General features: G+C 44.0%; 1 protein-coding gene across 3 annotated transcripts in view; it reads right to left on the reverse strand.

The window, feature by feature from the left end:
* Positions 1 to 212: 212 nt before the first annotated feature.
* The window catches only part of LOC106580470 (transport and Golgi organization 2 homolog), a 28,677-nt gene continuing 5,299 nt past the window's right edge, over positions 213 to 23,590 (reverse strand). For 2 of the 3 annotated variants that reach the window (XM_014161581.3, XM_014161586.3), the window contains exons 3-9: positions 22,381 to 22,469; positions 15,180 to 15,299; positions 13,103 to 13,220; positions 5,411 to 5,478; positions 4,991 to 5,141; positions 2,425 to 2,529; positions 213 to 1,810 (exon numbers count right to left, since the gene is read on the reverse strand). In XM_014161581.3, the coding sequence (XP_014017056.1) occupies positions 1,690 to 1,810; positions 2,425 to 2,529; positions 4,991 to 5,141; positions 5,411 to 5,478; positions 13,103 to 13,220; positions 15,180 to 15,299; positions 22,381 to 22,469 (772 nt within the window). In that variant the 3' untranslated portion in view covers positions 213 to 1,689. The remainder of the gene's footprint in view (positions 1,811 to 2,424; positions 2,530 to 4,990; positions 5,142 to 5,410; positions 5,479 to 13,102; positions 13,221 to 15,179; positions 15,300 to 22,380; positions 22,470 to 23,590) is intronic. The other variant, XM_014161582.3, reaches the window with a different exon arrangement.

Genomic DNA, 23,590 nt, shown 5'->3' on the forward strand with positions numbered 1-23,590 from the left:
GGGACTCCCAATCACAGCTGGATGTGACGCAGCCTGGATTTGAACCAGGGACTGCAGTGACACCTCTTGCACTGAGATGCAGTGCCTTTGACCGCTGCACCACTCGGGAGCCCCACAAGCTTTAATAAGCTTGTGATTGTCTAATAAAATTGGCTGATTAGATATATTCTTGAAAGAATACTATACATTTGCAATATAGATTGAGTTTATAATACAGATGAAAAAGTCCTTTATTCACAATTTATATCAAGACAACAGTGACATGATAAACAGGGGTTTCTATACTTCTATGGATACCTGAGGTCAGTTACATAAAACCACTGGGATCCTCAATGGTACACATCAACACACAACATTTGAAACGGTCATTACAATTTGTGAGAGTAACGGACTGTTATACATGGAGAAAAAGTGGAAAAAAAACACAGAACACTGAAGGTGTGAGTGACAAAAGGAATCCTTTCAGTTATTTCACAGCAAGGCAATCTGTTCTCCTATGCAGTATGTGGAACAAGGCAGAAAATATAAAAAGAAAAAACACTTTGCTTACCATTTAGAAAAAACATTTCAAGTGCTTTCCTCTGTGTTTTACTTGTAACTAGCAAACCTGGGTCAAAATCTGGTGCAATGATAATTATTATAGTACAAGGCAGGCTGTCGTAATATGCCTTCATAATTATGTCAAAGGAAAGGCTCTGATCAGGCCCTACACCCAAACAAGGGCACTGCGTTCATCCACCTCTGGCCTGCTGGCCCCCCTACCTCTGAGGAAGCACAGTTCCCGCTCAGCCCAGTCAAAACTGTTCGCTGCTCTGGCACCCCAATGGTGGAACAAGCTCCCTCACGACGCCAGGACAGCGGAGTCAATCACCACCTTCCGGAGACACCTGAAACCCCACCTCTTTAAGGAATACCTAGGATAGGATAAAGTAATCCTTCTAACCCCCCCCCCCCCTAAAAGATTTAGATGCACTATTGTAAAGTGGTTGTTCCACTGGATATCATAAGGTGAATGCACCTATTTGTAAGTCGCTCTGGATAAGAGCGTCTGCTAAATGACTTAAATGTAAATGTAAATGAAGGTTATAACACCTGAGATGAACATTTAGGAAATCAAAACTGTCATTTTTACAGTTTTTTATACGGATGGTGATGGCTGCTTCTATGAGTGTTACCATTTTACACTCTTGAGATACAAACCAAGTCGCCTAGAAGATGGCAGTCTGAGGCACGAAGCCAGAAATTACTTATCAACCTTTTAGTTCTCGTCTTCCTCAGCAATCCAGTGCTGAGTAAATAGATGCAATGTCAAATGTAAAAAATGTCTTTTAGTTTGTTATATTACATTTGTCCTTTGGCAATAAAACCACTTTTTAAGTACACAAATCAAAATATTTTAATGAGAATAGCAAGTTCTTTGATATAATTTAAGATGAAATAACACCCATAATGTATGATTTGATAAATTCACACATTTGTATGTCTAAGCCATGCTAAAATATATTTTCCAAAGACAACTACTTGACAAATGCAAATCAAACTCTTTCCAAACAAGTGCCATAATTTCACTCTCTCCCACCACCATTTTAAATGGAAAAAGGAAAATGTTCATTCCACTTCGGTGTAGCCAGAGCTTGCTGTGGGAGGATGGATGCAGAAAGGCACAGTGTAATTCCCATATAGCCATCTTCAGTCCTTAAGTTTGAACTGGAAAGAGCTTGTGCTCCATTGGCTGATGTCACAGTTGAGCATGGTGCGCTCTGTGAAGGTGACATTCCCTGATGAGTCTATGAGGATAATGGTATTGGTCCTGAAAACGGCAGAGACACAAAACATCAGATAAATAGAGGGGTGAAACGAGATCAGGGGCGTATGCATGTTAAATACGGGGAAAACGCATATTGTGATGCTGGGGAAGAGCTCCATAATCACCTTTCATTATCACACTAGACTGGAGGCCAGGGGCATGCTGGTTATAGATGAGATTATATGCACGAGGGGCTGTATGATGTATGGTGCGTAATTATTATGCAGCAACAGAGCTAAACGGACTGAAACAGAGAGGTACTAACTGGATTTGTCCAATAAGAAAATAATTTGTTGCAAAACGTCTGCCGTTTGCTACGGTGCGCACTAATGAAGACGACCATGGATTTGTCAAATAAGAACCAATTGTTTTCATTTTCCTTGGTGCCCTATGAATATGTCCCTGCTTTTAAACCCCACAAGCACAGCCCTCACCTCTGATGGCAGGCACCGCATGACAAATGGGAGAGCCAATTGGTGGGACTGGGACCACAGAATTAAATAAGAACACTAGGTTGAACATTGGCAAGGTTTATCACAAAAGACACTCTGGTATTATATTGTATCTCTAGGAGTCTGGCCTAGCTAATTGGTGTCATGGACTGGGAGGACTCTGACCTTGTGCCATAATGCGGGGATCGAACACACACGGAGGACAGGACCCGCAGCATGGGGCTGCTGTACCCTTCACCCTGGCTCTCCTGAGCCGGGTCAGGAGTGTTCCTAAAGAATAAAAACAGAAACCGTTCTCACTCAAACCTCCTCAGACTGTCACAGAGATTTGGAACAGAAAGGGGCGTACCTTCAGAAAAGACACAGTTCTCAACTTCTCCCTCAAACCTCCTGACTTAAGAGTTTTGGATTGGAACCAATTGGAAAAAGTACAACTATTTACCCAACTTCAGTGTTACCAGGTGCATGGAGAAAAACAGAACGTTTCTACTGAACTGAAAGTTTCAAAAACGATTTATATAATAGGACATACATTTCAGCACTACATAATGCACATTGTGGAGCTGATAAACCTATAAAAGAGTAAGGTAAGTGTAGTCTGTGGAGAGCAAAAGTTAACTGATTAAAAGCTTTGCAATTAATTCAACATAAAAGCGCAAGATTCCAACAACAGCAGTGTACTATTTTCCTAATTGCACATTCATGTAATGTGTGCAGGACTACATGTTCTCTTAGTTAAGTAGTGTTCACGTTTGATCCCCATGTAGCCATGTTGAATGTCCACCTGTGGTACTCGCAAACCAATAATGAGTAAGCATATTTATAGCCTTAGTAAATGTGAAGAAGTGTTATCCTTAGACACATTTACATGTCCTTGTAAGTTACTCCCAAATATCTTACGAGTGATAGTGAGTATGTATAGTACCAGTCAAAGGTTTGGACACACATACTCATTCAAGGGTTTTTCTTTATTTTTACTATTTTCTACATTGTAGAATAAGAGTGAAGACATCAAAACTATGAAATTACACATATGGAATCATGTAGTAACCAAAAAAAGTGTTAAACAAATCCAAATATATTTTATATTTGTGATTCTTCAAAGTAGCCACCCTTTGCCTTGATGACAGCTTTGCACACTCTTGGCATTCTCTCAACCAGCTTCACCTGGAATGCTTTCACAACAGTCTTGAAGGAGTTCCCACATATGCTGAGCACTTGTTGGCTGCTTTTCCTTCACTCTGCGGTCCAACTCACCCCAAACCATCTTAATTGGGTTGAGATTGGGGGATTGTGGAGGCCAGGTCATCTGATGCAGCACTCCATCCCTCTTCTTCTTGGTTAAATAGCCCTTACACAGCCTGGGGGAGTGTTTTGGGTCAATGTCCTGTTGAAAAACAAATGATAGTCCCTCTAAACACAAACCAGATGGGGCGGCGTATCGCTGCAAAATGCTGTGGTAGCCATGCTGGTTGAGCGTGCCTTGAATTCTACATAAATCACAGACAGTGTCACCAGCAAAGCACCCCCACACCACCTCCTCCATGCTTCACGGTGGGAACCACACATGCGGAGATCATCCGTTCACCTACTCTGCGTCTCACAAAGACTTGGCCCAAGTCAAGTCTCTTCTTATTAGTGTCCTTTAGTAGTGGTTGAAAGCCAGATTCACTCAGTCTCCTCTGAACAGTTGATTTTGAGATGTGTCTGTTACTTGAACTCTATGAAGCATTTACTTGGGCTGCAATCAGAGGTGCAGTTAACTCTAATGAACTTATCCTCTGCAGCAGAGGTAACTCTGTGTCTTCCTTTCCTGTGGCGGTCCTCATGAGAGCCAGTTTCATCAGCGCTTGATGGTTTTGCAACTGCACTTGAAGAAACTTTCAAAGTTTCAAAATATCTTTAAGTAATGATGAACTGTTGTTTCTCTTTGTATATTTGAGCTGTTCTTGCCATAATATGGACTTGGTCTTTTACCAAATAGGGCTATCTTCTGTATTTTTAATTTTTTTATTTAACGTTTATTTATCTAAGCAAGTCAGTTAAGAACAAATTCTTATTTACAATGACGGCCTACCCCGGCCAAACCCTAACGACGCTGGGCCAATTGTGATATAGCCTGGAATCAAACCAGAGTCTGTAGTGATGCCTCTAGCACTGAGATGCAGTGCCTTAGGCCGCTGCACTACTCGGGAGCCCAAGGTACCCCCCCTACCTTGTCACAACACAACTGATAGGCTCAAACACATTAAGAAGGAAAGAAATTCCACAAATGAACACCTGTTAATTGAAATGCATTCCAGGTGACTACCTCATGAAACTGGTTGAGAGAATGCCAAGAGTGCGCAAAGCTGTCATCAAGGCAAAGGGTGGCTACTTTGAAGAATCTCAAATATGATATATTATATTTTTTGATTACGACATGATTCCATGTGTTATTTCATAGTTTTGATGTCTTCACTATTATTCTACAATGTAGAAAATAGTTTAAAAAAAATAAAAAAATTGAATGAGTAGGCGTGTCCAAACTTTTGACTGGTACTGTAGGTATATGTTTTAATGTAGATTATGCCATGTCATATTGACTGCTTCAAAATGTAAACTGAACTGCACATTGTGCAGGTGTGTGTCTTCATGTGTAGTGTTTTGAGTGTGCATGTACAGGTATTGATGAAGAATTTACTGTGTTACATTAACTGTATTATTGATAGAGAGTGTGTGGTAAACTCACAGCTCCTCGTTGTTGAGGACGTTGAGCAGGTCCTGGACCAGACCGTCACAGGGCAAGGGCTGGTTCACTACACTGGTGAACAGTCTCTTCCCATGCTGCAGCTTCCTCCACGGGGTCTCCAACAGGGAGTTACTCAAACCATAGATTCCTGCTGGAGCAGACACACAGCATTGCTAGAGAACAGAGACTCCTACAAAACGTGCATGTTATCCCCCAAAACATGCACTCACATACAGAGGCATAGGCTCATAGTCAAAATCCTGCATGCTTGTATGGTGCAATGATATAATATAGTATAATTACACACACACACACACACACACACACACACACACACACACACACACACACACACACACACACACACACACACACACGTATATTAATGCAAAAGATATTCCACATGAAAGAAATGCAGACCTGGATTTAGATGGATGGGTTCGGTGTTGCCTCTGTTTCCATAGTAACACATAGTGTCTTCTTTGGCCCTGCATTGGACACCATGAGAGGAAATTACACATGCAAGTTGGCGACTGATTAAAGTTCTGTTTAATTGTGAGGGTCATCCTTTATACAATTTGCTATGATTTCCTGCTCAGCTTTGCTTAGCAGCGATTAATGGAGCCACTGCATTTGTAAAGGCAATTGAAATGCCAAATAAAAACTAGACAATGGTAAATTGTAGCATTAGATGGCAAGCAGATGAGGTGATTTAAAAAAATACAAAAATAAATTAAACAGTAGGCCGTTGCAAATCGTCCTCCAGTCTAACTAGACCTTGAGTCTGTTAACATCTCTCCTGCCCTGGCTGAAAAAGAGATCCTACTTCTATTTGGAACGCCTCTCCGACATTAAAGTCTTTTCAACTGCAGTACAGGAAAATGAATGAATGAATCACAACCAAAACAAGTGTTGAAAGTGAATTAATTGCCTTGTCAGTTGTTTGACAGCCATCAGTAGCATCATCAGTCAAATGTGTAGACTGGTGCAACACTGCATCAATATCTAACCTCCAGACTAGAACATATCCAGATACCTGCTATGGCGCTGATCTGTGGAGTCAGTGGCCAGGGTCAAAAGTTAAATACATCAAAGTCTTAACTGTTTCCTGTTTCCATCCCTGAGCTGCGCTTCTTCTAAAGAGCTATATGAGAAGAGAGAAGATTACTCTCCCAGCATGAGATTGAGACTTGTTTGATAATAACATCTACAAATTGCCACGGACAGAGGGACTGACAAAATCAAATATCTGACATGAGGGGCTCCGCTGTCTGCTAAATACGTATCCCTTCCAATTAATTAGAAGCTAATTAGCCTGTCCGAGCTTGTAAATTTGTTTATGCCGCAATAAGCAATTAAGCCGGGAAAAGAGTAGACCTTGCTCCTTTGCAAAGGGTATCTGTTTGTGTTACCATTTCTCATCTGGTGTAAATGTCCTAGGGCAGAGGAATTTTAAAAAGGCCGGTAAGTCAGTGTGCTAGTAAAACGGCTGTGGGAAAATGATGAAAGCCATTTTAACATTACCCATCTTCAAACCAAACGATATCAAAGTCTAGCTGATTAAAGCCAAACCAGAATGATACAAAAACTTTTGGCAATGTAACTGCTGGTAACTACAGTAATGACAGAAAAAAATTTGTTACTTTGTTGCATATTATCGTCTTGTAGCTTCCTTCCTTGTTGACTCGGTTTTTATACTCTTCTTCACAAATAACCCCTCTCTTGATATGTATATAAAACTGCAAACCTACAGAGAGGTGGCCAAATGGTGCTTTGGGCTCATTGGGCTGAGGAGAGATGGAGCTATTTGTGAAGATTACTCTCGGTCCCAACCCAGACAAACACTCACATACTGTTTGAACACATTGAGGTCTAAGCTTAATAGTCTCACCCAAAAGCACAATGGAAAGAAGTATTTCTGATATTCTTGCCAGTGTGTGTGGATATCAAAACCTCATCATTTCTGCTGCATGGAGATTTGAGCTGAGATGAGGAAACCATGGGAGGTGGAAGCTAGCACTGGGCAGTGTGAACAAACCAACGGGAAGAGAAAGTTCTCTGTGAAGCTTTAGAAACAGCACTTTGAAGATCTAGCTGGCCAGAATGATAATCCCCATGCAGGATAGTATATGTTTTTAAATAGAATGCAGTCCATTATTCGGAAGTGTTTAAGTAGTGCCTTATTTTGCTCCTTGCTGCTGTGCCGAGCTTGCTGATGTTTTTGACATTGGTTGAATGGGCATTTATAACCATCAGTGGGGTCGGGGGTGGGAGGTATCTTGGCAAGTCCAAGGGTAGACAATTTCATGATGCAAGTTGAGCCACAGAGCTAAACATCTGACTGTTTAGCCAGCAGCTCTAATCCCAACAGAAAGAAAGCAGCTCTAATCCCAACAGCAAGACCACCCATAGCAACATCTGATCTGACCGTCACGTCCTAGTTACTCTGTGAACAGCCATACCTAGTTCCTCTGTGAACAAAGAAAAGCCAGTCAACTTCAGCTGTGTTAAGGAAAGAACCACACCAACAACCCAATTTCTAAAAAGTGTTGGAGAATGTACAGTGAGGGAAAAAAGTATTTGATCCCCTGCTGATTTTGTACGTTTGCCCACTTACAAAGAAATGATCAGTCTATCATTTTAATGGTAGGTTTATTTGAACAGTGAGAGACAGAATAACGACAACAAAAAATCCAGAAAAACACATGTCAAAAATGTTAGAAAATGATTTGCATTTTAATGACGGAAATAAGTATTTGACCCCTCTGCAAAACATGACTTAGTACTTGGTGGCAAAACCCTTGTTGGCAATCACAGAGGTCAGACGTTTCTTGTAGTTGGCCACCAGGTTTGCACACATCTCAGGAGGGATTTTGTCCCACTCCTCTTTGCAGATCTTCTCCAAGTCATTAAGGTTTCGAGGCTGACGTTTGGCAACTCAAACCTTCAGCTCCCTCCACAGATTTTCTATGGGATTAAGGTCTGGAGACTGGCTAGGCCACTCCAGGACCTTAATGTGCTTCTTCTTGAGCCACTCCTTTGTTGCCTTGGCCGTGTGTTTTGGGTCATTGTCATGCTGGAATACCCATCCACGACCCATTTTCAATGCCCTGGCTGAGGGAAGGAGGTTCTCACCCAAGATTTGACGGTACATGGCCCCGTCCATCGTCCCTTTGATGCGGTGAAGTTGTCCTGTCCCCTTAGCAGAAAAACACCCCCAAAGCATAATGTTTCCACCTCCATGTTTGACGGTGGGGATGGTATTCTTGGGGTCATAGGCAGCATTTCTCCTCCTCCAAACACGGCGAGTTGAGTTGATGCCAAAGAGCTCTATTTTGGTCTCATCTGAAAACAACACTTTCACCCAGTTGTCCTCTGAATCATTCAGATGTTCATTGGCAACCTTCAGACGGGCATGTATATGTGCTTTCTTGAGCAGGGGGACCTTGCGGGCGCTGCAGTATTTCAGTCCTTCACGGCGCAGTGTGTTACCAATTGTTTTCTTGGTGACTATGGTCCCAGCTGCCTTGAGATCATTGACAAGATTCCTCCCGTGTAGTTCTGGGCTGATTCCTCACCGTTCTCATGATCATTGCAACTCCACGAGGTGAGATCTTGCATGGAGCCCCAGGCCGAGGGAGATTGACAGTTCTTTTGTGTTTCTTCCATTTGCGAATAAACGCACCAACTGTTGTCACCTTCTCACCAAGCTGCTTGGCGATGGTCTTGTAGCCCATTCCAGCCTTGTGTAGGTCTACAATCTTGTCCCTGGCATCCTTGGAGAGCTCTTTGGTCTTGGCCATGGTGGAGAGTTTGGAATCTGATTGATTGATTGCTTCTATGGACAGGTGTCTTTTATACAGGTAACAAACTGAGATTAGGAGCGCTCCCTTTAAGAGTGTGCTCCTAATCTCAGCTCGTTACCTGTATAAAAGACACCTGGGAGCCAGAAATCTTTCTGATTGAGAGGGGGTCAAATACTTATTTCCCTCATTAAAATGCAAATCATTTTATAACATTTTTGACATGCGTTTTTCAGGATTTTCTTGTTGTTATTCTGTCGCTCAATGTTCAAATAAACCTACCATTAAAATTATAGACTGATCATTTCTTTGTCAGTGGGCAAACGTACAAAATCAGCAGGGGATCAAATACTTTTTTCCCTCACTGTATACTTTAAATGTATTCTGAATTCGGCTGGTTATTAGGAAGGCTCAGGAACGCTGGAATTGCATTGTGGGATGTCATGAGATGACAGTTAAGAGTCTGACGGAGTCTTTGCTCCTGAATAAAGGGATAATCTTCTACCACCACAGTCTTGAATGAATAAATATGACAGCTGCTTGGCTGTCAGTGCTATAAAAACAAAGAGTCGCACACTCCATAAATATAACCTCCCAGTACTAGGTAAAAAAACACCAACATTTCGGCATCAATGTGCCTTCTTCAGGGTCAGTGCTAACAACATTAAATTGAGGGCAATTGAGATAAAAAGTTGAAAAAAACATTGATACATTTGAAATATACTTCTTTAGTTCCGCCAAGGCTCAGTCAGAGAGGAAACAAATGCATGCAAAGAAATCAAGTCATTTGAAAGAATGCAAACCAATCGACAGAGCTATGGATTATTAATCAAGGCAATATTGGTTTTACAAGCAACATAATTAAGGGAAGGTGTAATATAAATCATGCCAATACAGATTTGAAGTTGAGAGATTAACATTTTTATTCAGTTGGGTGATAAATATACAAGTATAAGCCTTTCCTATTAGTGCATCCCCATGACGATGAGTATAAACATTATACAAGAGGAAGATATAGAGATGATGTTTAAAATGTCCGCCACACATCTTGTCCCACATCGCCATTCACCCCCAAATCATAAATCGTCACGTCATTGGTTAAGGATGGATGACAAATCCACTGATTGTAATATAGTACCTTCTCTGTATGCAAGAGACAAGACGCATCTATCGTTTCAGAAAAAGAGCAGCCACAGACAGACAGTATTTCCTCTGGGTTGTCTCTAACCAACACACATCACTGCTGTTTCACTGTGCAGAGGGGGGAAACTAATAGCTCTATAATGAGCCTTTATTAAAAAGGTCTACAAACAAATACATGACAGTCACAGCAGCTGCCATCCCTTGTCTGTTTTATTATGGCATTGCGTACCGTGGTGTCCCATCTGTCAGCATCCATACATCTAGTTGTGGGTCTACAGGAGGCTCCATAGGCCCAGGCAGACAGAGGGATGGAGTGATTTCAGACCCAGATGACTGACTGGGCCAGACCATGCATCATCAAATAAACACATATTGCTTGTTGCTCTCTCTCAGCTGACATCTCATCTCGTGTGTGTGTGTGTGTGTGTAAGTGCATGTACATTTATAGTGGCAGTGATGTCTCCTTTGGTTAAGTCTCTTACCGCAGGGTCAGCAGCCAAACATGGACAAACAGTGCCTTTGGAAAGTATTCAGACCCCTTGACTTTTTCCACATTGTTACATTACAGCGTTATTCTAAAATGGATTGAATAAAAAAAATGCTCAGCAATCTACACACAATACGCCATAATGACAGGTTTTTGCAAATTATATTAAAAATAAAAAAAACAGAAAAACCTTATTTACATAAGTATTCAGACCCTTTGCTATGGGACTCGAAATTGAGCTCAGGTGCATCCTGTTCCCATTGATCATCCTTGAGATGTTTCTACAACTTGATTGGATTCCACCTGTGGTAAATTTAATTGATTGGGCATGACTTGAATAGGCACACACCTGTCTATATAAGGTCCCACAGTTGACAGTGCATGTCAGAGCAAAAACCAAGCCATGAGGTAAAAGGAATTGTCTGAAGAGAGCCGAGACAGGATTGTGTCGAGGCACAGATCTGGAGAAGGGTACCAAAAAATGTCTGCAGCATTGAAGGTCCCCAAGAACACAGTGGCCTCCATCATTCTTAAATGGAAGAAGTTTGGAACCACCAAGAGACTCTTCCTAGAGCTGGCCGCCAGGCCAAGCTGAGCAATCAGGGGAGAAGGGCCTTGGTCAGGGAGGTGACCAAGAACCTGATGGTCACTGACAGAGCTCTAGAGTTCCTCTGTGGAGATGGAAGAAACCTTCCAGAAGGACAACCATCTCTGCAGCACTCTACCAATCAGGCCTTTATGGTAGAGTGACCAGAGGTAAGCCACTCCTCAGTAAAAGGCACATGACCACCATCTTGGAGTTTGCCAAAAGCACCTAAAGACTCTCAGACCATGAAACAAGATTCTCTGGTCTGATGAAACCAAGATTGAACTATTTGGCCTGAATGCCAAGCATCATGCCTGGAGGAAACCAGGCACCATCCCTACGGTGAAGCATGGTGGTGGAAGCATCATGCTGTGGGGATGTTTTCAGCGGCAGGGACTGGGAGACTAGTCTGGATTGAGGCAAAGATGAACAGAGCGCAGAGAGATCATTGATGGAAACCTGCTCCAGAGCACTCAGGACCTCAGACTGGGGGAAAGGTTAACCTTCCAACAGGACAACGACCCAAGGACACAGCCAAGACAACGCAGGAGTGGCTTCGGGACAAGCCTCAATGTCCTTGAGTGGCCCAGCCAGAGCCCGGACTTGAACCCGAACGAACATCTCTGGAGAGACTTGAAAATAGCTGCAGCGCTCCCCATTCAACCTGAGAATGGGAGAAACACCCCAAATACAGGTGTGCCAAGCTTGTAGCGTCATACCCAAGACTCGAGGCTGTAATCACTGCCAAAGTTGCTTTAACAAAGTACTGAGTAAAGGGTCTGAATAATTATGTAAATGTGCTATTTCAGTTATTTTGGGTTGAACTTTTTTTGCTTTGTTATTATGGGGTATTGTGTGTAGATTGATGAGGGAAAAAAACAATTTAATACATTTTGAATAAGGCTGTAATCGAACAAAATGTCGAGAAAGTCAAGGGGTCTGAATACTTTCCGAAGGCACCGTAACTCCTGGTCTTAATGAGGTAATTTGCATTCCTGAATAGCTTTTCTGTTACGACACAACAAAACCTGCTGAGATCTACCTACTATAATAAGCGCAATGCATTTAGAGAATGGAGAGAAGCTTATAGGTGGAGAGAAAAGAACAATACCTGAAAACAACGGAGGAGGGGGATTAAAGGGGAGAGTTGCTCTCATTCCGTGCCGTTCCTGCCCTAGGCCATGTTAGCAGGATATATGGCGCAGGACCCCTTGTCTACAGGGAGAACTCTGCATCCCCCAGCAGGAAGTGGGAAAAGTTGTTCCTAAACCCCCTGACCTCCAAAATGAGACCTAGAACCCGGTTGCCATGCCAATGGCATGTCTATAAATCCCCGTTCATGACAGCTGTCTTAGTTTCAGCAGGTTCCAGTTAGGTTTTTTCTCTAGTCTACGAAGCAAGTCCATCAAATTAAATCACGCCTGTCTGCTGCAGAGAGAAAACAGAGGGAGGGGACAAAGTTAGCTACTTTTAATATTGTCTGGTTTCCCTTTTTCTAAAATCTCAGAGCTTTTGACTCACCCTCATAAGTCAGGCTGGTAAAGAAAAAAAATTAACATGTGTTCTCTCAGAATTCTAATGATGGTCCCTTCAGCTCAAGATTTATTCTGTGTGTGAAGATAGGGAGACTGATAAAACTTTGTGTGTGTAGGGGGGGGGGGGGGTGTGTGTGTGTGTGTGTGTGTGTGTGTGTGAGAGAGTGTGAGAGAGTGGGCGGCTATAGCTTATGCCATTTATTCAGAGAGAACACGTGTACAGAGACTTATTATACCCAGTGTCAAATCCACTCCTAGCCCTAGACATGTCATGGAGGTTTGGAAAGGAATAGACAGGTATAACAGTTTAGAAATAGCTACACGTTAACGTCTGACAGGCTAGGTGGAAAATCCTCTGAGAACTATGTGCCTTGGGCTAGAGCTCGAATTGCATGTCTTGGCTGTACCTTAGGAAATGAAATAATTGAGACAGCATTGTCGATCAGAGTCCTATAAGGAAGTGGGCATTGATTGGTAAGGCCAAACCTCAGCAAAAATATTCATCAACCCATCCCATGTTCTCTAGTTTTGATCAGTCTGCCCAAACCCTTGACTCACTTGAACTCAGCTGTGAGGAGGTTGAAGCCGTTGTAGAGATGTCTCTCAGATGACACCCTCTTCAGGTAGGAGTAGCTGTCCTGGCTCTGATCCGTCAGGAAGTTAGACACCAAGAACCCTTCAACACAAAGAATCAACATTATTCTTACTTTTCACACTAAATGCACACATTCAGAGAGGTTGCAGACCAGTCAGGCAAGCCCAGGACCCCTACACATAGCAAGAGCAGACTTATCAGTAGGCTGCCTAGTTGGTTTTGTAACAACACACAGATTTAGTCATACCATCCTAATTAATCTTCACAACACTGGTTATTAAGCAAAATGTGATGCAGTTAAGATGAGGACATTCGAGGTAAAATATGTAACATAGGTCTTGGACTGGGTGACATCTGAGATCTGTTTCCACGTTATTTAGCACTGTGGTGCGGTCAGCCTAACGCATCACCGGGGGCTTGCTGCCTGTTCTCTATGACATCTACAGCACTCGGTGTTAAAGGAAAGCCAAGAAGATCATTAAGGTCCTCAGTCAACCGAGCCATTGACTTTACTCGGCTACTGTCTATTTACGGAGTCAGTACAGGTGCATCAGTGCCAAGACCGAGAGACAAAACAATTGCTTCTATTGCCAGGCCATCAGACAGTTTTAATTAATGTTTTAACTCTTTTCTCCCCAATTTCGTGGTATCCAATTGGTAGTTACAGTCTTGTCTCATCGCTGCAACTCCAGTACGGACTTGGGAGAGGTGAAGGTTGAGAGCCGTGCGTCCTCCAAAACACAACCCAACTAAGCCACACAGCTTCTTGACACAATGCCCCCTTAACCCAGAAGCCAGTCACACCAATGTGTCGGAGGAAACACTGTGCACCTGGCGACCGTATCAGCGTGCACTGCGCCCGGGCGCCACAGGAATCGCAGGTGAGCGATGGGACAGGGACATCCCTGCCGGCCAAACCCTCCCTTAACCCGGACAACACTGGGCCAATTGTGCGCCGCCCTAAGGGTCTCCCGGTCGCGGCCGGCTGCGACAGAGGCTGGACTCGAACCAGGATCTCTAGTGGCATTGCGGCTAGCCATCACTAGCCGTCTATTAGGTGATGCACACTCACTCACACAAAAACCACAAGCTATGACACACACACACACCTCATACTCACAATCCAATGCTGCCGTCCCACGTCATAGAGACATTGAACCACTGGACACTTCCTGTATCACACTGAGTATTTAAATACTGTATTCCCAACATAGCTCATTCTAATATCTCTGCTACTGTATCTGTAATTACATAGTTACACTGTTTATACACACCGCATATTTAATATATACTGGATTCTTGACATGGCTCACTCCGATTATATCTACTGCTGTACATATCTTTTAGTATATCTTGTGTAAATTCTTCTGGTGTAGATACTTATAGATTGCATTTGGATTACTATTACAGTGCTATTTGGGCTGTTAATTGGAGTCGCCCAGACGTTCTTGTTTTGTTCTGTACTTTAAAAAAAAAAAAAAAAAAAATATATATATATATATATATATATATATATTTATTTGTGTACTTGTTTGACATTTTACTACATTGTTAGGAGCTAGTAACATAAGCATTTCACTGCACCCACTACAACATCTGCTAAACGGTGTACTCAACCAATAAACGTTTATTTGATTTGTTGGGTGTTAGAAGGACAGGCTGCTAGCGAATAGGGGGGAACTGCACTACATCGGTTAAGTGTCAGGAAAACACCTGACATCTGGCCTTAAAGAAAATAAACTAATTAGAAAGCTGCTATTACACTAAGAGGTGTTTCCCTCAGGGGGCTGAGCATCTGTAGTGAGGAACAGCTGGCTACTGGAGAACACACTGACACTACTATTCACTTATTGTGGTGCTAATGCTAGTGAATGAATCCTTAAAAAAGGCAGTTGACCATACCAGTTTCACGTTAGCGTCGGCTTTCTAGGAACAAAGGCTTTATTAGGAATGAAATATTAAAACACGACTGTCTGTTAAAGATGCATGCACATATCAAACTGTTCAGTGGACATTATTCTCTTCCTGATTGGTCCTCACCTCTTCCTTGTGCGTCTGGATTGGGCCTTCCCTCCAGGTAATTGGTCAGTGCGGCCAGCTTGCCCCTCTTGTTGATCCCCAGCCATGACCCGCCTTCCTTCCCCTCCTCCAGGTCTAGCCCTGACAACACAAGACAACCACATCACACTCCACGTTATCACATAACTCCCACATTAACCTTCACATTTTAACACCTCCGTGACTGAAAATAGAACAACAGGTGTAACTGACTAGTGAGATTGAATGCTACAGTGCATTCGGAAACTACTCAGACCCCTTGACTTTTCCCACATTTTGTTACGCTACAGCCTTATTCTAAAATGGATTACAGTTTTTTCCCCCTCACCAATCTACACACATTATCCCATAATGACAAAGCAAAAACTGTTTTTTTGAAATATCACATTTACAGAAGTATTCATACCTTTTGGCAAACTCAAAGCGGGCTGTCATGTGCCTTTTACTGAGGAATGGCTTCCGTCTGGCCACTCTACCCTAAAGGCCTGATTGGTGGAGTGCTGTGAAGATGGTTGTCCTTCTGGAAAGTTCTCCCATCTCCACAGAGGAACTCTAGAGCTCTGTCAGAGTAACCATCGGGTTCTTGGTCATCTCCCTGACCAATGCCCTTTTCCCCCGATTGCTCAGTTTGGCTGGGCAGGGTCTTGATGGTTCCAAACTTCTTCCAATTAAGAATGATGGAGACCACTGTGTTCTTGGGGACCTTCAATGCAGCAGAAATGTTTTCGTACCCTTCTCCAGATCTGTGCCTCGACACAATCCTGTCTCGGAGCTCTGCGGACAATTCCTTCGACCTCATGGCTTGGTTTTTGCTCTGATATGCACTGTCAACTGTGGGATCTTATATAGACAGGTGTGTGCCTATTCAAGTCATGTCCAATCAATTAAATTTACCACAGGTAGACTCCAATCAAGTTGTAGAAACATCAAGGATGACCAATGGAAACAGGATGCACCTGAGCGCAACTTCAAGTCTCATAGCAAAGGATCTGAATACTTATGTAAATAAGGTATTTAAGTTTATTTTTTATACATTTATAAAAATTAAATAAATGTTTTCGCTTTGTCATTATGTGATATTGTGTGTAACTTGATGCGGAGAAAAATGATTTAATCAATTTTAGCATAAGGCTGTAACTTAAAATGTAGAAAAAGGGATGGGGTCTGAATACTTTCTGAATGCACTGTGAATCAATAATGGCGTTCACGTACTGCTGACAATAATGCTGCAGGTCTTTACTCAAATGAGGCGAATATAGTTTGCTTATAATCATTTCTTAATTCTAGAAGAAGCAAATCAAGAACAAATGTTTCACACTCCTCCAAGCCATCACTGATTGCTTAGTTTGACTTCTCTCCAAGTGGTCAAAAAATAAATATCATAACTATGGAGTGCCAAAAAAAAAACAGCATTCAAAGCAGAGGTGATTTTGTACTTAATTTAATTTAAAATCAGGTTAAGGCTGAGCAGTGGGTTTCTGATAAGCAGACAGACAGAGACAAAGACAGAGGCCTCTGCCTTGCATTCATTATCATGTGAGCCTGGCAGATCATTAGAATGTAGAGCACAGAACTCTGAAAACGCTGAATAGATTACTCATACATTCTATTTGTCTGGACGTGGATTGAGGTGATACCCTTACACAGGGAATAAGTAAATCAGTACAGCGTTAAGAGAAATATGGATTGTTTTACTACAGCTGGTGTGATTTGCTAGACTCTTGCCGTTTTGACCTTGTATTGCACTGTACAAGAACTTGAATAAACTTAGAGAGAGGCAAAGAGCCATACGACACAGGCTGTTAATCTTGACCTAAAATGTCACTTACGACTACAAATCACTTCTCTCAGAGATGTGTGTTTCTATGAGAGAGAAGGTAACTAAGTGCAGAGGCAGGATGATACACATACATACAAAAGTATGTGGACAACCATTAAAATTTGTGGATTCGGCTATTTCAGCCACACCCATTGCTGACAGGTGTATAAAATTGAGCACACAACCATGCAATCTCCATAGACAAACATTGGCAAACAATGAACTTACTGAAGAGCTCAGTGACTTTCAATGTGGCACCATCATAGGATGCCACCTTTCCAACAACTCAGTTCTGCCCTGCTAGAGCTGCCCCGGTCAACTGTAAGTGCTGTTATTGTGAAGCTGAAATGTCTAGGAGCAACAACAGCTCAGCCACAAAATGGTAGGCCACACAAGCTCACAGAACGGGACCACCGAGTGCTGAAGTGTGTAAAACTAGTCTGTCCTCGGTTGCAATACTTTCTACCGAGTTCAAAACTGCCTCTGGAAGCAATGTCAGCACAAGAACTGTCTATTGGGAGCTTCATGAAATGGGTTTCCATGGCCGAGCTGCCACACACAAGCCTAAGATCACCATGTGCCATGCCAAGCATCGGCTGGAGTGGTGTAAAGCTCGTTGGACTCTGGAAACTCGTTCTCTGGAGTGATGAATCACGTTTCTCCATCTGGCAGTCTGACGGACGAATCTGGTTTTAGCAGATGCTAGGAAAACACTACCTGCCCCAAAGCATAGTGCCAACTGTAAAGTTTGGTGGAGGAGGAATAATGGTCTTGGGTTGTTTTTCATGGTTTGGGCTAGGCCCCTTAGTTCTAGTGAAGGGAAATCTTAGCGCTTCAGCATACAATGACATTCCAGACAATTCTGTGCTTCCAACTTTGTAGTAACAGTTTGGGGAAGGCCCTTTCATGTTTCAGCATGACAATGCCCCTCTGCACAAAGCGAGGTCCATAGAGAAATGGTTTGTCGAGATCGGTGTGGAAGAACTTAGCTGGCTGCAAAAAGCCCTGATCTCAACCCCATCGAACACCTTTGGGATGAATTGGAACGCCGGCTGCGAGCCAGGCCTAATTTCCCAACATCAGTGCCCGACCTCACTAATGCTTGTGGCTGAATGGAAGCAAGTCCCCGCAGCAATGTTCCAACATCTAGTGGAAAGCCTTCACAGAAGAGTGGAGGCTGTTATAGCAGCAAAAGGGACCAACTCCATATTAATGCCCGTGATTTCGGAATTAGACGTTCGACGAGCAGGTGTCCACATACTTTTGGTCATGTAGTGTAAGTCTACACTTCCACATGATCAATATGGGTCCACTGAGACAGCCAGGGAACAGAGAAACCCAGCCATGGCCTGTCGCCCCTGGGGATGGGTAGAGAGGGAGCTGGAGGAATCCCAGAGTTTACTCCTCCTCCCAACTGCCCACTGCACTGAGGCTAGGAAACACTGTCACCACCGATAAATCTACGATACTAGATCATTTCAATAAGCATTTGTCTATGGCTGGCCATGCTTTTCACCTGCCTACCCCAACCCCGGCCCACAGCTCAGCACCCCCTACAGCAACTTGCCCAAGCCCCCCTGCTTCTCCTTCACTCAAATCCAGACAGCTGATGTTGTGAAAGAGCTGCAAAATCTGGATCCCTACAAATCAGCTGTGCTAGAAAATCTGGACCCTCTCTTCTGAAATTATCCGCCAAAATGTTGTAACCCCTATTACTAGCCTGTTCAACCTCTCTTTCGTATCGTCTGAGATCTCCAAAGATTGGAAAGCTGCCGCGGTCATCCCCCTCTTCAAAGGGGGAGACACTCTAGACCCAAACTGTTATAGACCTATATCCATCCTGCCCTGCCTTTCTAAAATCTTCGAAAGCCAAGTTAAACAGATCACCGACCATTTCGAATCCCACCGTACCTTTTCCGCTATGCAATCTGGTTGGGTGCACCTCAGACACACTCAAGGTCCTAAATTATATCATAACCGTCATCGATAAAAAACAGCACTGTGCAGCCGTCTTCATCAACCTGGCCAAGGCTTTCGACTCGGTCAAAAAACGCATTCTTATCGGCAGACTCAATAGCCTTGGTTTCTCAAATGACTGCCTCGCCTGGTTCACCAACTACTTCTCAGATAGAGTTCAGTGTGTCAAATCGGAGGGCCTGTTGTCCGGACCTCTGGCAGTCTCTATGGGGGTGCCACAGGGTTCAATTCTCGGGCCGACCCTTTTCTCTGTATATCAATGATGTCACTCTTGCTGCTGGTGATTCTCTGATCCACCTCTATGCAGACGACACCATTCTGTATACATCTGGCATCTATACATCTTCAACCGATTGTTGCCCGCACCCACCCGCCCGACTAGCATCACTACTCTGGATGGTTCTGACTTAGAATATGTGGACAACTACAAATACCTAGGTGTTTGGTTAGACTGTAAACTCTCCTTCCAGACTCAAAATAAGCATCTCAGATCCAAAATTAAATCTAGAATCGGCTTCCTATTTTGCAACAAAGCCTCCTTCACTCATGCTGTCAAACATACCCTCGTAAAACTGACTATCCTACCGATCCTTGACTTCGGCGTTGTCATTTACAAAATAGCCTCCAACACTCTACTCAGCAAATTGAATGTAGTCTATCACAGTGCCATCCGTTTTGTCACCAAAGGCCCATATACTACCCACCACTGCGACCTGGATGCTCTCGTTGGCTGGCCCTCACTACATATTCGTCGCCAAACCCACTGGCTCCAGGTCATCTATAAGTCTTTGCTAGGTAAAGCTCCGCCTTATCTCAGCTCACTGGTCACCAAAGCAACACCCACCCGTATCACGCGCTCCAGCAGGTATATTTCACTGGTCATCCCCAAAGCCAACACTTCCTTTGGCCACATTTCCTTCCAGTTCTCTGCTGCCAATGACTGGAACGAATTGCAAAAATCACTGAAGCTGGAGTCTTATATCTTCCTCTGTAACTTTAAGCATCAGCTGTCAGAGCAGCTTACCGATCACTGTACCTGTACACAGCCAATCTGTAAATAGCACACACAACTACCTCATCCCCATTGTTATTTATCCTCTTGCTCTTTTGCACCCCAGTATCTCTACTTGCACATCATCATCTGCACATCTATCACTCCAGTGTTAATGCTAAATTGTAATTATTTCGCCTCTATGGCCTATTTATTACCTTACCTCCCTACTCTTCTACATTTGCACACACTGTATATAGATTTTTCTAATGTGCTTTTGACTGTAGGTTTGTTTGTGTGTAACTTGTTTTTGTTGCACTGCTTTGCTTTATCTTGGCCAAGTCGCAGTTGTAAATGAGAAGTTGTTCTCAACTGGCCTACCTGGTTAAATAAAGGTGAAATTAAAAACTCCCCTAGAGTTGGGTTAAAGCAGACAAACATTAAGACAGTCGGTGCCACTATGCGTGTGCTGTTCCTGAAAAAGTATTCTGAATTCACTCAGTTCTCCTTTCCCGATGAGGCAAAATATGAATTAAATAGGCAATGAGCATCATTACATTTGCAACAGAGCCTCCTTCACTCATGCTGCCAAACATACCCTCGTATGTTGTAACTGTAAGATAAGGCTGAGATGGTTGTGTGGACAAACATCCACATGCAGCATAATCCATCACCCTCCATCAGAGCCCTACCGCCGTCCCTCCACACCAGATCAGAGGCCTACCGCCGTCCCTCCACACCAGATCAGAGGCCTACCGCCGTCCCTCCACACCAGATCAGAGCCCTACCGCCGTCCCTCCACACCAGATCAGAGCCCTACCGCCGTCCCTCCACACCAGATCAGAGGCCTACCGCCGTCCCTCCACACCAGATCAGAGGCCTACCGCCGTCCCTCCACCCCTCGAACCAGATCAGAGCCCTACCACCGTCCCTCCACCCCCAGATCAGAGCCCTATGGCCATCCCTCCACCCCCAGATCAGAGCCCTACGGCCGTCCCTCCACCCCCAGATTCCTACCGCCATCCCGCCACCACCAGATCAGAGCCCCACTGCTGTCCCTCCACCCCGAGATCAGAGCCCCATCGCCGTCCCTCCACCCCCAGATCAGAGCCCCATCGCCGTCCCTCCACGCCAGATCAGAGCCCTACCGCCGTCCCTCCACGCCAGATCAAAGCCCTACCGCCGTCCCTCCATGCCAGATCAGAGCCCTACCGCCGTCCCTCCACACCAGATCAGAGCCCTACCACCGTCCCTCCACACCAGATCAAAGCCCTACCGCCGTCCCTCCACACCAGATCAGAGCCCTACCGCCGTCCCTCCACACCAGATCAGAGCCCTACCGCCGTCCCTCCACGCCAGATCAGAGCCCTACCGCCGTCCCTCCACATCAGATCAGAGGCCTACCGCTGTCCCTTCACCCCAGCACCACATAAGAGCCTCACCGGCCACACTTATTCATTTCTGCCACGCCACATAAAAGCATCCATCAATTAAACGGCGGCTACTGGAGTCTGACATCCCCGATTAGAGGGAAAGGAGACGGATGAACAACTAAGGGCATTGCTCTGTGTTTCTTTTGCCAACCGGCCGGTAGACGGGATGAAGGATGATTGATTTCCTAGCTGGGCTGTATTGTGTATCTGACCGGGAGACATCAGTCAATTAAAGGTAGTTTACTGCAGGGTCCAGGAATGCCCTTGCGCCTGTACGGTACAAGGTGACTCAAAGGCAATCGGAAGAGACAAGTCAGTGAATTTCAAAAGACTTATCAGTGAGTAACTAACCTTGAATAAAACTAATACAATTTTTAGGACTCAATCCCAAGCCAACATAAAACCTGACCCTTTTAGGCCCTAATTTTCAAACCAATCCTATACCCTAATCCCTCACAAACCTCAATTACTCTGCCACTCTAGACTTCACTCAGAAAATGTGAAAATACTAAAAAGAGCCTGTTGAACAAAACAACTTCCTAGTCTGTTGTGAGGAAATGAAAGGAATCACTCAAACAGAAGAAGCAAAGCCCTTGCTCCATGACAGGACCCTCATTCTAATTTGACTTCTTAGCCTTCCACCCTGTTTGTTTTTTTAAACAGTTTTAACTCAAGGAGATGTATTTGTTCTCCCAGTCAATTTGCCGTAGTAGGGCTATGCTCTTAATAAAGAATGGAATGATTCCTTGGGACACATTAAATTCCTCTCAGAATTGGTTTGTTGACATGGAATCCAATATCTGGCTCATGAAGGCATTCCAGCTGAGCTGAAATGGGTTGTGGTGGGAAAAAAAGGCTCTCAGAGAGAGAGAGAGAGAAGGGGAAACAGAGTGGAGTCCTCTCCAGAATGATTTCTGTCACCAATGTTTTTCTGTCACTTCAACATTAAGTGCAGATACTTACCGCTGAGGATTTCACTGTTGCTCACCCAAAAGTCTGCAGCTTTGGTTGGCCTGTTGTAGAACTCATCTCTGTTTGCAGCCAAAATTAGCCTGAGGGGAAAAGAGAAAAAAATAGAGTTACGAGGGAGACCATGGTAGACCACTTAAGGTAATGTTCTTTAACACAATAACCTAGTGGTGGTATCCATCTTGATATATTGATGTTCTCCAGGTCTCATGTCCTTAATCGAAGAGACTGAGCCCTGGGACTTTGTGTCTGTGGCCCTAATGGCACCCATATTTCCTATATAATGCACTACGTTTGACCAGGGCCCATATAAAAGTGGTGCATTATGAAGGGAATAGGGTGCCATTTAGGAAGCAGACTGTGTGCTCTTTTGCCAGGCTGCATTCTGCACCCATGAGTGAATAAGTGTGAGAGAAATGCCATGCCGTGCCGTGTAGCAGACCTAACTGAGCTCCTGACTGAGGTTGCATGTTTCCTGATTGTCTGGGTGTGCACTATTCCTCCCCTCAGGACACAGTAAAGTTCCGCACCCCAGTTCCCCATCAGCTGCAGCAGCAGAAGAAAGCTGCTGTGCTGTCACTATCCAACACCATGGATGCATCCCAAATGGAACCTTATTCCCTACATAGTGCACGACTTTAGGCCAGGGCACATAAGACTGTGGTCAGAAGTAGTGCACTACATAGGGAATATAGTGTCATTTGGGATGCAGCCCATACCTCTCCATGTACCTCGATTACCTTACCGCAATAACATTACAACCCCTGCTGACTTTCTCCACCCACCTTGGACTGCTGCAGTTTACATGGATCACTAAGAGATGGGGTTTTCCAGGCACCACACCACTGCAAACGTCACATCAAATCCATAATGCATCAGCGACAAAAAGTCTACCTTCAGAGGTCCAAAAGGACCATGTCAGCAAGAGGCTGAGGCTACGGCCAGCGGGCTGAGGCTAAGGCCAGCGGGAGATGCTGTATCAGATTGATCCAGTGCAGTGGATGGCTGGATACGGAATAAGGGCTCGAACACACCAATAGCCTTTGCCTGCCAAGACTACTTGCGAACCAAGTGAAAACATGTAGGATTGCACAAAAATGTCAGCAGTCAACAGTGCACTGAACAATCGGTAGATGAACGGGAGATCCATATTCGGTGCGATGTGTGTGACCCTTAAAAGTATCCTGCCTTCTAACAGCCTTCT

Source organism: Salmo salar, chromosome 20, assembly GCF_965601325.2.
Source record: "Salmo salar chromosome 20, fSalSal1, whole genome shotgun sequence".
NCBI classification, from domain to species: Eukaryota; Metazoa; Chordata; class Actinopteri; order Salmoniformes; family Salmonidae; genus Salmo; species Salmo salar.